Here is a 16,096-nt window from a genome sequence, read left to right as displayed (position 1 = left end):
CAAGGCCGCATGCCAATAAAAATGTCCCATTTATTATGATTATGCTGATACTTTGAAAGTATATTCAGTTATAATACACTTTTATGGATATATAATCGTACGTGATAGGATTTGAGTTAGTGTGTGTTTGTACAAGGCAGCATGGGCCGCGGGAGTGTAGCGGCGTATGCGCTGCGCTACGAACCCAGCGACCAGAGGTCAATTCCCACTCACGGCCAACACCAGTGAGGATTACCTCAACCGGACCTGCGCATCGCCTAGGTTCACTCAGCCTCAAATGAGTACCTGGTGCGGTGTGTGAAAACATCGCCACCAGGGAGACAAAGAAGGGCGGGCGTGGTGCTGGCCACCCACCCCGTCGTTTGCCGTGCCGGCCTTCATGGGCGCTCGCAAACAGCACTTGCCTCAAACTTCTGTTGAGGCTATACGGGACACCTTTGTATGTTGCACGAGGCAGCATTTGGTCATTGCACAGTTCCCTAAACGTGGCGGCAGAAAACCAGATGTGATGGGTCATTTTGTCCGGCTGTGGGCTCGTTAGGAAAAACAAAAGAAACCACTGACCCATCTGCCTACCTCATGACGTTTTTTTTTATTGATGCTGCACTTAAATCACTATTCCTCTTTGGAGTATAAAAATTAAACATTTAGAGGATGGGGTTTGTTTTTTGTCTCTTAAACGATTTACATTTTATTGGAATCAAACTGTGTACACTCACCAAGGTCACGCGGGGGGCTCTTACTCTATTTAATATATTAAGCCTGAACACCCATTGTCAGTCAGAGGTGACGGTGCACATACGGTGGCGTGCAAGCCGTGCATCACCGCGCGCGTGCTGTGGATGTTATTTTTTCCTGCATGGCAGGTATCGGAGCCTGAAGCATTTCAATTACGACGTATGCCAAAGCTGCTTCTTCTCCGGCCGGACAGCCAAAGGCCACAAGCTCAGCTACCCGATGGTGGAATATTGCACGCCGGTCAGTTCTCACAGCCCACTCGACTCCATCGCTGCGGATGCACATTCTCTCGATTGTGATGCACGTGTTCTTTTTCACCTTTATTTTTTCACTCTTCGTTGGATACCAAAGTTCGGGGTGTATCTTATAATGTGGTTGGTGACACAAAGGTTTACTCAAATACAGCGGGAAGGCACAATTCTCATCATGCCTTGCATGTATGTATGTTGAGCTTTCGCACTGTACGTAGCCAACTGTGCTAATCGAAGATACGGGGGAAGAACCGCAAACTAAACACAAAAAATCAGTTCTAAAGAAATTACTTTTCAATCTGGATTTAAAAGTGCATAGCTCCTGTGGCTTCCTAATATCGGATGGAAGAGCGTTCCGGACGGCCGCAGAAGCGCATGTCATGTGATCAACACATTGCGTGCACAATGTTCTCATCCTTGTCCAGACCACCAGCTCAAAAGAGCGAATCCTCTGAGACAGCGATGCGTTTGCAGCCAGCATGCATTCTCCGGTTGTGACAGCGTTTCTCAACGCTTGCAGAATGCGTTGAATGTGAAATGATCCAGTTGGTGTGAGTGTGTTGACCAGATTTTGTCTAACTTTATTGACACCCGGGCACAGATGTTGGTTGCATCTTACTTTAGAGAGCATGGTCCAGAGAAAATACGGCGTTTCAAATGTGCAGAATCGGTGGCTGGTCGGTGACGCTCCTGATTACAAGAGTTCCTTTGTGAGTGGAGGTAGCGAGGAATCGTAGGGTGCTCAACCCTGTGATTTCGGTTCGAACTCGCGGCTATGATCTGCTTTGTTAAAGCCGCCAGTAATGATGGCTTGTGTGTGGTGGGAGAGCAAAGCCGTGAGGCGTTTCACTCCCAGACTTGGTTCGATATTAAATTGGCTACATTTAAATTACCCTCGATTATACTTTGCACAAATAGGGGCCAATAATATAATGAAGCTGCTACATGTTGCGCGAAATTATCACGGAGCTTTGTATCCAAATAGCATTTGGATGTCATATTTTCTCTTGCTGCAGACACAACTGCTGTGTGCGCACTCGCAAGGTGATTGAATGTCTCTTTGAAAAAGAGATGAAATTACGAGCATGTACTTTACACCTTACTTTAGATGTAATTGGTTTCCTAAAATGCACTACAAATTGGTTTTATTTTTCCTCATAATCTTCCCTGCCTTTTAGATACGCCAGCTGAAGTTGACATTCAATCAGAACTCCCAACAATCGAGGGCTAGATAAAACAAATTAGCCTGCTGATATGAGAGGAAGTGTATTTTTTTTTATATCGAGTCTCAATTTACCGATCTTTAGAATGTACTTCATTCTATCTTTGAAATGTTCCGTGCTTTATAAGCATACGAGCTTTCCTACCCGGCGCCCGGGACTTAGATTCACCACGCCCAGCCACCTTTGTCTCCCCAGTGGCTATGTTCACACACCACACCAGTTACTGGTTTGAGGCTGAGTCGACCTAGGGGAGGCCCAGGACCGGTTCAAATAATCGTCACCGGTGGTGGCCGTGAGCGGGAATCGAACTCGGATCGCCGGGTTCGTAGCGCAGCGCGCTAACTACTACACTACAATGCGTTACGCTTCCACATGCGCGGGTCACATGACAGATTTGACGTCACAGCTCACTTGCCGTGCAAAAAATATATGCATTATTGAGCTCCCCCCCACCAAAAAAAAACAAAAGTGTATTTTTATGATTTGTGCATGGTGTACAGTCTGGAAAGTACCCACATGGCAAATTTCCAGTTTGTTTCATGTCGGGAAGTAGGCTAAACATTTTGAACAGACACACATTCACAACTTTGCCTTTTATATATATGGAGATCTGAAACATAAAACCAGTTATTTTGCAATTTAAACGTTACGTAAAAGCTTGCTTAATTCAGTCGAAGGCTATTTGCAGTGGTATACAAAGCTGCATTTTTTGTGTGCTCGAAAAGGCCACAGACTGTCCACGCTCAAGTATGGCTATTCAATGCTTTGTGCAAACATTAATTTATTTCCGAAAAACACGATTTAATCATATGGAAATAAATGCAGACGCGGTGATAGCTACGCGGTGCGTTGTGCTTCAGGGACGCTACAGAAGTCCAAGACCGTGATTCTCTCGCTCCGTAGAGTTCAGAAGCCCTTTCTCTCGTGATTTTCATCAGGCTTCAATAAGCATCCAGAATGTAGGGGTTTATTATTGTGATGAAATATTCAGAACATAAACATACCATGGCAACACTGGCCCCAGCAGTGAGGCGAATGATGTATCATTGTGCTGCAATGCTGAGTGTCGACGGTGTGAATAGTTAAAGATAAAATGTGTGCATCTTATTTGGTATCTCCGTTGCTTGAATAACGACATCTCACTAATGAGCGGTGTATTAACTCGGGTGCAGCGAAGCGGGTGGTCTCAGCCTGGTCATCAATGACTGTGCAGATATCCATCATATGAAATTCGGTATTGCATGTAATTTGTCTAAATTTCCAGCTGTGAGAATTAAAAATATACGTTTTATTGTCCTGCGACGAACATTATCCCGAGTAACAGAGCACGCGGGATGATGCTTCTCTTTCTCTCGTGTGCATGAGGGGTTTCTCAAAGAGATTTTACAAGGGGCCATCCATAAATGACGTCACGCACCTGGGGGGGGGGGGGTCAGACATTTGTGACGATGTGTGACGTCACATAAAAATTCGCAACTTTAAATAAATATAGACAACACGTTCTACTTAATTTAATAGACTTTTTAATAAATATTTTCTCCTACAACATCAGAGTGCAGCGCCACATTAAATACGCACTACAATGACAATAGTTTAAAGCGATTTGAAGCATTTTTTGGGGGGGGGGGGGCAGAGCTTTGTGACGTCATATTTGAGAGGGGGTCTGACTTTTTGTGACGCCGTGTGACGAAGAGGGGGGGGGGGTCCAAAATCGTCCAAAATCGCGTGACGTCATTTATGGACCGCCCCAAGTACTTCTGTGATACCTCCTTCCACGTACAGGTCAGGGGGGGGGGGGTGCGGGGAGGGCGGTGGGGTGAAACTGTTCTGCGAGACTTTCCGAATCGATTCTTTGTCTCTTTGTGATATGACACCAAAAGCACAATCAGGATAAAACATCAGGAATATTTAAAAAAATAACCACGGATGTAATCATTTCCCTCCCTTCACAATTCAAGCGGTCACGATTGTGGTTTACATCGTGGTGAATGTGACGGAAATGATTGGGGCGGGGGGAGAAATCGCGCAAACCCGTCACGTGCAACGTCCGCAAATCGAAAGTCGTTGGTCGATGAAAATTGGTGCATCGTGATTACGTCCTCTGCCCTCATCCGCATCTCTCGCGAGACATTCACAACGAAAAAAAACCGAAACTCTCTCATGGGCCCCGCGCACCGATCCTCTCCTCACTCTCGCTCGCATATTTTTTATTTCCTCCCCCCCCCCCCCCCCCCGCAGACCACCTCCGGCGAGGACATTCGGGACTTTGCTAAGGTGCTGAAAAACAAGTTCAAGTCCAAGAAGTATTTTGAGAAGCACCCACGGATAGGCTACCTGCCCGTGCAGACGGTGTTGGAGGGAGACGACCTTGAAACGTGAGCCCCGCGTGCGCCTCTTGTCTCCTGCACTTCGTTAAACAGCTTTTCCCCCCCAATGTGACCTTATCTTTAGCCCTCTACCATCCACTTTGTATGGCTGTCAAACCCAACTATACTTGAAATTCACACTTTACCTAGAGGCAATTCAGAGTAATCAGTTCCTACTTGTGAAATCCCTACTGGAAGTGATATTTTTTCCTTCTCGGTGTTTTTTTTGGTTTGTTTGTGTCTGCCGCGTGATACAGCAGACGGGGCATTGAAATGTATCGAGATGTTAATGTGATATAATTCGTTCGGTCGCAAATTGCTTAATTAATTTAAATTTCCAATTATCGCATTTTTTATGGACTTACCGTTGAGCATGTGGTATACAATTTGTCAGGTCATTCTCTGGGGATGTCATGTTTAGTGGCTCATACATACAGTATTACCACGCACATCATCATGCCACCATAATGTCGCATTTTAGTCATGTTGCATCGGGAATTGTTTTCCGTCAAACTGATGCAACAAATTAGTCGGCGAAAGGCTACGGAAAGAGCAACGCAAGCATATGGAAAAGCTGAATTTTTGTTGTATTGTTGGTTTCAACTTCTACGGCTCGGGCCCAAGGAACACCTTGCGAATGAAGTATCCTACAACCGCATCGCCTTGTGCGCAGCCGATCTCATCAGAGCTCGCAAGCTTAGCAGGTCCGGAGCCTGGTTAACACCCGTTTGCGAGACCACACAACGGGGCTTGCCACGTGCTGCGGGCGTGGGGCTAGGAGGTGGCCAGGAGATGGTAGTGCCGAGTGTCACCCCCTCCCATTCGTAGTTTTTTTTTCCTCTGGGTACACAGGTTTATTCCCACAATGGAATTTTCCCAATGGAATTGGCAATAGGTCCAAAATTCAAGGCCCCACTACGAAAAAAAGAGTCTTGAGACAATAAGGAGGCTTTTTTTCTGGGTAAATGATGGAGAGTTGTTATTTTTGTGTTGGATCACTACAGATTGCTATTGCCTCAGCTTAATTATCGGTACAACGCACAGTTGGGCGAGTACCTTTCTGCATCTGAAGAATCTACTGACCTGTAGGTGGAAGAGGGCATGGGGAAAAATATGGCTCGGTGGATGAATTGTGAGTGCAGGCATATGTCAGGTGAAGGTGAGCTGAAAGACACGAGCTCTATTTAATTGGTCTGTTTGCTTAAAGCCTGGGCTGTGGATTGGCCACGGTGAGCTGTGACAATAGGAGTTAGCACCTTGAGCTCCGGAGTGATGAGGTGCTGCTGGGTTACGTGAATACAGATATAGAGACATCCCTTCAAAAATATAAAACACCTTCTCGTGGGACTAATTTAAATAATGCGAATAGTGGTAATGCCATATGCCGTACGCGAAATGTGCACCCATGCATTGAGGTGCATTACGCATAACGCAAAAAAAAAATACGCATCCATTTTGCCACACGACACCTGTCCTGAACGCTTCCCGGTTCTCTCTAAGTTTTAATTTTTACCCCTCTTCTGTCCTCTCCTTTCACCCTGACGTTTTATTTTTCAGTCCGGTCACTGTCATCCGTTTGGTGCCCGTTGCGCTTGCGTGAGTACGCGGGTGTGGTGGTGGCGTGGTCGTGTCTTCTGCGTGCCCTGCGCCGCCGCTAACTCTTTAACTCTTCCCCGTAAACGCCGCCGAACGGTGCAAGGATTTTGCCGCGTCGTCACGTCACTACCGATACCCTCTTTGCTTCACTGCTTCATTCCGTTTTCTGTTTCCCTAACACCTCGTACACCCCACATCTTAATTTTAGCGTGTCTTTTGTTGTCGCTGTTTGTTTTTAACCACTTTAACACGGGTGGGCCATTTCCAGCAGGTTTCGCGTTGGGGACATTATTACTCGTGTCGCATGCTTCCAACTACCGCCATCGCAGCCGTCACCAAGGCTCCATCGAGCCGGGCATCGATTATCCGGTCCGGGATTTATGTTGCGCACACGCAATTTAATTTGTTTTAACGTGCGGGCGCTGTTTTAGAAGAAGAGAAAAAAAAGGGGGATCCTCAACATGAGCATGATAACGAACCGCCCGTGGCGTACCTGATTGGGGGGGACAGCGCAGTGTAAAACCTGGACTGGGTGACGACTCCTGTGCCAAACGTGGAGCCGTGCGGGCGACCGTGTAAACCTTTGCGCAGCTTTAGAGCTTGTAACGAGACGGAGCTTCCACTGCACAAGGTTGTGTGGGGGGGGGGAGGGCCCCCTGTTCCGAGACGACGCCTCGTCTCTGTTTATATCGCACGCACGTTTGCGTGCTTCGCTCGAGGCCAGTTTCAACACGCGGGGATCTGCTCCCCTCCCCCCACCGCCCCCCTTCTCCGTACTTTGTCTCCTTCTCCCACCAGGCCGTCTCCATCTCCGCAGCTCTCGAACGAAGACACCCATGCCCGCATCGAGCACCTGGCCAGCAGGTGAGTGCCTGGTCCCCTGGTTTACACAGACGGCACATGAGATTGATTCGATAAGCAGGGCACAGTGGTAGGGGGCACCGTGTAATGTGAGGGACACGACCAACATACACGTGTATCTTTACCGCAGCCGTTCCATTAGTACCCCCTTTCCCCCTGGTGTATTCCTGATATAAATAGCAATTACTTGAGTTATTGCTGCATTAATTCGCCTTTTTCCCTGGTGTGTTTCCGATATAAATAGCAATTACCCCGGTAACTGATGTAATACTCTTGCCACCGCACCTGTGAACGTAAAGCATATATGTCGGTTGCCTGTCCAAATACTTGCGCAAACCTAAAATGTTATGCGTCTCTCGTAATTACGACATGGCATTACATTGGTTACCTCTTTCGATGTAAATATCTGTGACCTTCAAAGCTACGAGCATTACGACTGAAAGAACCAAAATATATACGTATAACAAAGTACATTCATACTTAAAATAACGGTGTCCACCAAGGTATCATTCATGATTAGAGAATTATAATTAGACAGCAGTTGCAGCTTGATCGATGAAACTACGTGCGAACACATTTGGGTCACGTTAGAATTTGATCTCACGAGTCTCGTGTCCCTCTTAACCTCCACGGGATGGGCGACTCGTGTTGCATCGAAATTTGAGAGAATCCCCGGCGGTCGCCAACATCGGGGAAGTGTTTCCTCGAATTGTTTCTGTTACGTGCTGCTGTTGAAGATCGTCGTGGGGAGCGATGGAGTACGCTTAGTATGTATGTTGAACTTCTTTCGAACCATACGTAGCCAACTGTGCTAATCGAGTAGCAGTGAGCGCACTACAATCTCGACAAACCCACGAACGATTCCCGCTCGTGACCAACACGAGTGGCGATTATCTGAACCTGTCCTGGGCCTCGTCTAGGTTGACTCAGCCTAAAATGAATACCTGGTGTGATGTCTACACTTTGCCACCAGCGAGAGAAAGGCGGTAAGGTGTGGGGCTGGCCACCCACTCCCTCGTGCGCCATGCCCGCCTTCATAGGTGCTCGCGAACAGCACTTGCCCCAACAGTCTGTTAAGGCTAAAAGGGGGATCTTTGTCTTTGTTGAAGATCACTCAAGTTTTTTGGTTTAAATAAATGCAAGTATATGGGGAATATGTTGCCAAACATTTCAACTACACAGTTCAAAACGCAGCATGTAATTTTTCAATAATTGATTGTTCTTTCACAGATGCCTTGTACACATATATGCTGTTTGTGTTTTGACGGATGTGTTTTTGAGGTTTCCGTAAAATGCGTCACGTGAAATGATTCGATGCTGCACGTTCACACGCGTACACACAAGGTGGTCGACGAAAAATTGACCAATCGATTTGAGTTCTGCAAAGTAGTCTTTTGCGTATCCTCTATAAACCACTAACTTACATTCGCGAGAAGCACATTCTTTCGTATTTTAAGCCATGAGGTCAACGATTTTCTTTTTTTAACTCTCGTACAGGCAACAAAACCAATGGGCTGCGAGCTTTATTTGAGAAATATATACATATGCGGTGGCACTTTGGCAACAAAACAACGTAAAAAATAAAAGCCTTTAAAAATTAATGAGAGGCAGTTGTTTTTCTATAATTGATGAGCATTTGAAATAATCTGGGCCTTGCTTTGTGTTTAGGGCCACTTGTAAATACAGGGAGTCATATAGTAGTAGGTCTGTTAAAAAGCACTTTATATTCTTTGAGTCTTTCGGCAAAGTCACGTAGATAGGTTCAAAGAAAATAACAAAAAACGGCGACGTTTCGATCACAACACAAGCGGTCGTCATCAGGAGAAACGTCGTAGTTTTTATTTTCTTTGAATATATCTACGTAACTTTACCGAAAGACCCAACGAATATGAATTCTTGCAGTCACGAAAGCTTTAAGTCAAGATAAAAACCACTTTGTTGTTAAATATTAAACGGTCTACAATTCAAATGGACGCGTGCGCGTTCATGTGTATTCTCTTTTGAACAGGGTTCCAAACAACAGCAAAAAATCAAAGGGAAACAAATGATGAAACGAAGGAACTTAATTTAAAACAAATATGTAATCCTCGTAATAAATATGAATCGTGAACAGTGTAATGAGGCCATATCTATATTCAATGAGATTAATTAGAAATAACACGTGTGTTCTCATTTAATTATTTACCACCGTTAACATCCACTGATGCAACAATACCCAAGAGAGTTGTACGCAATGGCAATCGCAGTTCACATTATCGATTTTTATCCCACTCTTGACAATTATTACTATCTTATCAGTAAACTCTGCTGTGTGTATGTATGTATGTACACCGGGCGTCCGTGGTGGCGAGATGGCAATTGCCTCGGCTGCTTTACAGGAGTTTGTGGGTTCAATCCCGACACTGATGCCGAATTTATTTGGAGTTTGCATGTTCTCTCTCTCTCTGTGGTCGCGTGGATTTTTTTCCGAGTTCTCCAGTTTTTCCCTCCACATTTAGAATGAACATGCGTTTACAGTATTGGAGTGCTATACATGATAGTTCAATGAAGTGGCTCATCATATGGAAACATGATAAGCCACTTTGTTGAACTATCATTTGTGGCCAGGTTGCTTCTGACAAAGAGCTATGTAGTTCAGTAGGCCTTACCTGGTAACATAAAACTAGTTAGTATGAATGCAGTAACCCTCTCTGATATGTGGTGTAATATTTTTTTTGTTCAGGTTGGCAGAGATGGAGTTCAAGAACGGATCTTTCCTGAATGACAGCTCGCCCAACGAGAGCTTGTACGTTACTCGCGCACAACACGAATATGCGCTCACGAACCAGCCGCTGTAGCTCAAGCCCGCAAACATCCCGTTGAGATATCTCGTTTAAGTTACATTCTACTCTGGGTGGCAGAAATATACTTTCAGGTTCTAAATGTCAATGTCGAGGTCTCGTCGCCACGACGAGAGGGCTTCAGAAGAGAGAGAGTTCGTGTCGTTTTGCTGTTCCTCCTTTATTTTACTACGCTGCCCACGGACTGAACGTTGCCCACGGACTGAACATACACGCGCATACGTACACGTGCACTTTTGCACTCATATCGCGTTTTGTATTTGTTTGTTGTTGTGACTTTCTGAGCGGCCCCTGCTGAACATCTGTAAAAAAAGAGCTTCATAGCTCATCGGATTTCTCCAGGATAAATTAAAGATTCTGATTATGAACAGTGCCCGCACACTCAACGTTGCCCGTAGACAATTATTATCCTTGCGTATGGCAAGATATTCAAGAGCTAGATACCAATGCTGAGGTTTGCTCGCCATGAGAGGCCTTCAGGAGGGAGTTGGTGTGCAGTTTTGCTTTTCCTCCTCCTGCGTTGAAGGTTCACAGATGACAGCTGTTTACTCTACAGTCCACAGTATTGGGTTGCAAGGCCACAACCGCACATCTTGTCTTTAATGTCCCATTCATGAAGGAGATGTGTTAATTAGTTTGCTGTGAACGGATGCTACATGAATTCAGTAATCAAACCAATGGTCAGTAGAAGATTAAATTAATAAAAAATTGGACAGCCCCGGCTCTAAAACAGTTCAATCCAAGTTTACGTTGAATAAATCGTAATGTTTACTTAAAACTTTCGTGACCGCAGGAATTCATATTCTTGGTTCTTTCGGTAAAGTCACATAGATAGAAAAAATGAAAGTACATTTTAAAAAGTATAACAATATAATTATTATTTTATTAACTTTTATTTTTTCTATCTACGTGACTTTACCGATTGAACCAAGAATAATAAATCGTAATATTTCTGATATTCTAGATTTCTCAATTACTTTATTTTCGTTGACACTGTCGGCAGAGGCCAGAGATGTTTTCATGTATAAGAATATATATACACATGCACTCGCAGCCACACAGAATGCATACTTTATACGTATTGCTTATTTAAACCAGCTGAGGATCCCTTTGAATTGTGGCAATGGCTCACGACAAACTCGTAACTAAGTTCGCAACTCGAACGAGGATCCCATTAGGAGGCAAGCGCCGTGTGCGTCTCCCCTTAGCTTTTCGTCTCGCGTCAGTTTGGGTCACGTGCACTGCGCGTTGCTTCGTGGCGACACGTGAGTAGTGGCACGTTGAATATATTTATTTTGAGATTTCATCAAATTTACATTGGTTTTCTGGGAGAAGAAGAATACAACCAAACCCTTCGAGCAGGTGATAGCCACCGAAAATATTTCATAAGTTATTCATGACATTGGAGCTATCTGCATGAACCCACATTTGAGGAAAGTAACTGGCGTACCTGCTAAAAAGTGACAGACGGCTTAGCAAGACCGCTCATCTTAAAGTGAGCATCAATATTGAATGAGGTCTCTCTTGCCTTGGATTTCTTCCTGCACCCTGGACCCTGAACCCCTTGCGGCTTACCCTTTGAGCTGTTTTTCTCTCCCGCCCCTCTCTCTCTCTCTGGAGCTATCCGCTAGAGTAGGTGGTGTTGCGTTTGAGAGTGGCATCCTCTCATTTGTACTATTTTTCTGGAAGTGGAAGAGGAGGAGGTCACCACTGCAGCACTGTTCCTTTGTGACTCTGCTCAGTTGAGGCTTGGCCTCAAACTGCCTGAGCCAGACTGATATAGTGGCTGGCATAACATTGTGGACAAGTGCTGTTGTCACTGTGTGTAGATAGTTCATAGAAAATGTGGCCTGCTCGATAATGTATCTTCAAACAAACTGTTAAAAGTCTTATTTGTACGTGCTACGAAGAAGGGCCGTTTGTCCAAAATGTTTCCTATTGTGTTTTTTTTTGCCATTTTAAGGCCACTGTTATTGAATCACGTGTTCATGTTTTCGTAGACAACCCTAAGTCGTAGGTTCAAATTTGACTGAAATCAGTCCTAAGCAGGGACAGTTAAAGTTTTTACTCTTTGACAGTCCTGGCAAACGTTGCATTTTCTATGTATCTCAGCATACATGTGGCTGTCAAATGATAAAATACTATTTTGAATCTCATTACCAATGTAGCGGTCAAACTTTTGTATTTTTTTAAACTGTGAGGACGTGTAGAGGAAATATGGCAGCATATATATAAACAGTATATATATGTCAGTCATTGTAATGGTAACTCAAGTGCAAGCCATCGTAGCTTGTCATCGTTTGAAATACCATAAAGCATGACTTGGAAGATTTTTCAGAACTCGGAGATCTTAGTGGCCACCTTTATATGTTGTAGGATTGATGTTACATTTCATGAATTGCGCATTTGTGCATGTAACCTGCAGGGGGGGAGGGGGAAATAATTTGGGGGAAAAAACACATTTACATCAAATGCTCACGGCTTGATTTCGGCATTACACAAGGTGTCCCGATGTTTTTGTGAGTTGACCCAGCAGACTTAAACATTGTCCAGGTTCACTTATTGTGGATACATTATGTATTCAAAATGCAGCTGAATTTATGAAGCACTTGAAATTCTCTTTTTCCCGTTATCCCCCTTATCCATATTAAATTATCACGAACGGCACTGCATAAGCAAACCACTCCCCCCACCCCTTCCCTAAACAATTGCGTTTTGTTTTGATTTTGTTGGCAATGACAGCAGGCAGCTCCATGAAACCAATAAATATTTCGATTACACCTGTTCAGTTTTAGCACAGCACGCATCCATCTTACTCCGGGGCTGTCTACTCCATAACACCCTTTCTACGCGTCACATACAAGTTTAGCCGCAAGTGCAAAGATCTCAAATCGTCGTTGATTTTGGGTCATATCCACTCTCAATCCTTCTACCCAGCTGTACAAGGGTGTTGCGTACAAGCACGTGAAAATGTCGCTCAGGCTTTTGGACAAAGTTGCTGCTCGCACAAACAGCATGTACGACCGACAATGCCTTTTTATACGTATCGTACTTGAGCTCGGTTCTCATTTTCATCACATCTTCCGCAATAACCAGACCAGTTCATGGGCACAGTCTGGCCTCGTACAGGACTAAGCATCGGGTGTGCCAAGGGTATGGCACCAGAGTGGACGTGCACGCACTTCCTCGTCAGGGTGAATGGACACTTGACGGAACCTCTTTCAACGTAATTCGGTGTGGTGAGAAAGGTCGCCTGTCGGGGAAATGCCACAGATCCCAGCCAAACGTGCGTGCGCGTGTTTGTAAAAAAAAGCAATAAGCCGCCATCAGAGCCCTCAAAATTACAGATTTGTCACAAGCTCCTGAATGCTCCGAGTATTTCCCCGGAAACAGAATGCAGAGCGAATTAATTGAATACCAGGCAGGGTTCAATGGTGTAATTAATAAAAAAAATTGGTACTGATAAAGTGTTAATTGCTTTATAAATGTTAGTAATAACCAATGGCATTCATTTGAAAAAAAAAAAGCTTTTGTCTACATTCATATGTTTTCATTTGATCTGGACACAATGTGTTTCCAGAATATTTTAAATGATGAATGGAAATGTATTCATTAACAAGTGTTAAAAAAAAGTTAGTGGTTTCCTGCTCAGATATACCCTGAGGTGATGCTCATCTCCCATTGACAGTCATGAGCTAGGAGTGTAAATTCCACATTCCTATGACAGGCGCCATTTGTAACCATGGGACAACCACTGCTGACTTCCGCACAAGGTGGTACTTATCTAAATCAACCCCAGAGGGATGATGGGCTGAGTCAACCCCCTCAACCAGGAATTGAACTCGCAACCTTCCGATTGCAAGCCACTTTGCCGGATATTCTTTAACACTGTGACCAAAGTTATCTGGGGAGAGAGTGGTCTCGGCACAATGGATTATTCTTCCCCCACAAAAAGGGCATCCAGCCGCATTAAAAGCCTGTTCTTTCTCATTGTACAAAGACTCCCTAACTGCTCAGACGTAACAGCCCGTTTTGCTTAGCCTAAAGGGTCTCCTACAGAGACCCGTGGCTCCCACACCGCTGTGGATCGGGCTAATAGGCTCCCTTCGCACAGCCTTTTTACCTTAACCGCTTGGGCGTTATTATTCTAGGCACACAGTTTTGCCCGTGCCCAAGGGGCCAAGTATGCTCCTGGCACTACGTTCAACGATTAGTGCCTTCTTTGTGTGTGTGTGCGTGTGTCTGTGTATGTGTGCGGTTATAGGGAGGACGAGCACTTGCTGATCCAGCACTATTGCCAGAGCCTGAGTGGAGAATCCCCAGGCAGCCAGCCGCAGAGCCCCGCACAGATCCTCATTTCTCTCGACAGCCAAGAGCGCAGCGAACTCGAGCGCATCCTGCGGGACTTGGAGGACGAAAACAGGCACGTGCACGCGCACACACTCACACGCACACACGCACGCGCACACACGACGCACACGTGCATGTGTGTGCGCACACACACGTATGCTCGCGCACGCACCTGCAAACTCGCACTGTCGCGCACATGCACATGCATCGGCTCTCACGCTCATGCAGAGACAAAGATCCCCTGTAAAACTTTAACGGATTGTTGGGGCGAGTGCTGTTAGCGAGCACCTAATGAAGGCCGGCATGCACACGAGGGGGTGGGTGGCTAGCACCACACCTGGCTGCTTTTGTCTCCCTCGTGGCGATGCTTGCACACTACACCAGGACTAATTTGAGGCTGTGTCACGCATAGATACATACACACACACGTACAGATGCATGCATACTCCCACGTGTGCATGCACACGCACAATGTCAAACATTCGTTTAAAGCCGAACAGACTATCGGGAAAGTGCTGTTGGCGAGCACATATGAAGGTTGGCATGGTTGCATGAGAGGGGCTTGTGAGGTCACCAGCACGCTCAGCCACCTTTCGTCTCGCCGGTGCTGAGATGTTGACACACTCGCTTAAGGCTGGGTCGAACTCGAGGTGTTCAGGACCAGTTCAGACCTTCATCACTGATGTTGGCCACAAGCGGGAGTCAAACTCGGGTGGCAATTGGTGCACCTCTCTGCACTACCCCCTTCACGCACGCACGCACGCACTTGGGCACGCACGCCCGTGCATGCAAGAGATTGCAGAATCTTGTGCGCAAGTGCCGTGGTGGACTGAATGAAATGTGAGCATTAACAATAGAGAGACGTAATTACTTTTAAATCAATGAGGTTTTCATATTGGGTGCAGTTAAATGCATCGTTTCGGTTGCATAAATGCATTGAGTTTAGATAATGCAATGCCACTCGTTTTTATACAGTGCCAAAATAGAAAGGTATTTATAGCTGCTCTACAGCCTTGGTAGGGCAATACATTAAGAGGGTGACATAATGAATAAGCATATATATGGACAAACATGCAAATATGTATGAGCAGAGCAGGCGTTTGGCAATATCAGTGGGAACATAGATTTTTTATTATTATTTCGAGACCGACATAGAATCTTATTTTTATTTATACTGAGGGGAAAGGACATTCCTGACTAGAAAGAGCAGAGACTAGGGCCTAGATTTATTCTTGTGGGACTTGATAGAAGGCCGAGAGAAGACCAAGTTGGCTGGGCTAGGTCGAGTGAGAAAAGGAGTATAATAGGGAAATGGGATTATAAGTGTGAGAAGGAGCAAGGCAAAGAAAGATTTGGACACGACAGGAGAAATCTTGTAGTCGATGCGCAGACAAATGGGAAATCATTACAGGGAATGGAGGACTGGCGCAATGTGTCCCTATACTGCAGGACTAGAGAGGAAGCTTAGAAATCAATGTTGTGAATCAACTGAAGTTTGGATATCAGGGATTTTGGCAGTTCACAGTGGAAGGAGTTTTAGTAATGAAAGCAAAAAGTGATGGAGTCACGAATGAAGGCTTCAGCAGAAGAAAGGTTAAAATATTGCCGGATTGCCAGTCGGTCAGTCAAGAAGTTTATATCCTATTGGAAGCAAACCCCACAGGGCTCTATGTGCTCGGCCACTGCCACTCAATAATTGTTGAAATTTTCTGCACCTTTTTTTTGGGGATAAAATCATGGCACTGACAACAAAAAATCACGGCTCTATAAAGTTGACCCCAATCCAGAGATGTCACTGCAATACGCGTCTCACTTCCACGTTGACCCTTTGCCATCGTGACCGGGTGGCTCGTCTTAAATGCACGTAGTTC

The 16,096-nt window shown here is 45.2% G+C and overlaps 1 protein-coding gene across 1 annotated transcript in view; it reads left to right on the top strand.

Moving 5' to 3' along the window:
• LOC133353592 (dystrophin-like) overlaps positions 1 to 16,096 on the top strand; it is a 639,339-nt gene that overhangs the window by 605,978 nt on the left and 17,265 nt on the right. Inside the window, 6 exon segments of the mRNA XM_061569957.1 lie at positions 867 to 978; positions 4,451 to 4,587; positions 6,136 to 6,174; positions 6,973 to 7,038; positions 9,758 to 9,820; positions 14,140 to 14,298. Coding sequence (XP_061425941.1) covers positions 867 to 978; positions 4,451 to 4,587; positions 6,136 to 6,174; positions 6,973 to 7,038; positions 9,758 to 9,820; positions 14,140 to 14,298 — 576 coding nt within the window.

Source organism: Lethenteron reissneri, chromosome 6 (genome assembly GCF_015708825.2).
Source record: "Lethenteron reissneri isolate LAM-NWPU_2019-01 chromosome 6, ASM1570882v1, whole genome shotgun sequence".
In the NCBI taxonomy this organism is placed as follows: domain Eukaryota; kingdom Metazoa; phylum Chordata; class Hyperoartia; order Petromyzontiformes; family Petromyzontidae; genus Lethenteron; species Lethenteron reissneri.
Note: the sequence above shows the minus strand (reverse complement) of the source record. Positions and strands in the feature narration are given on the sequence as shown.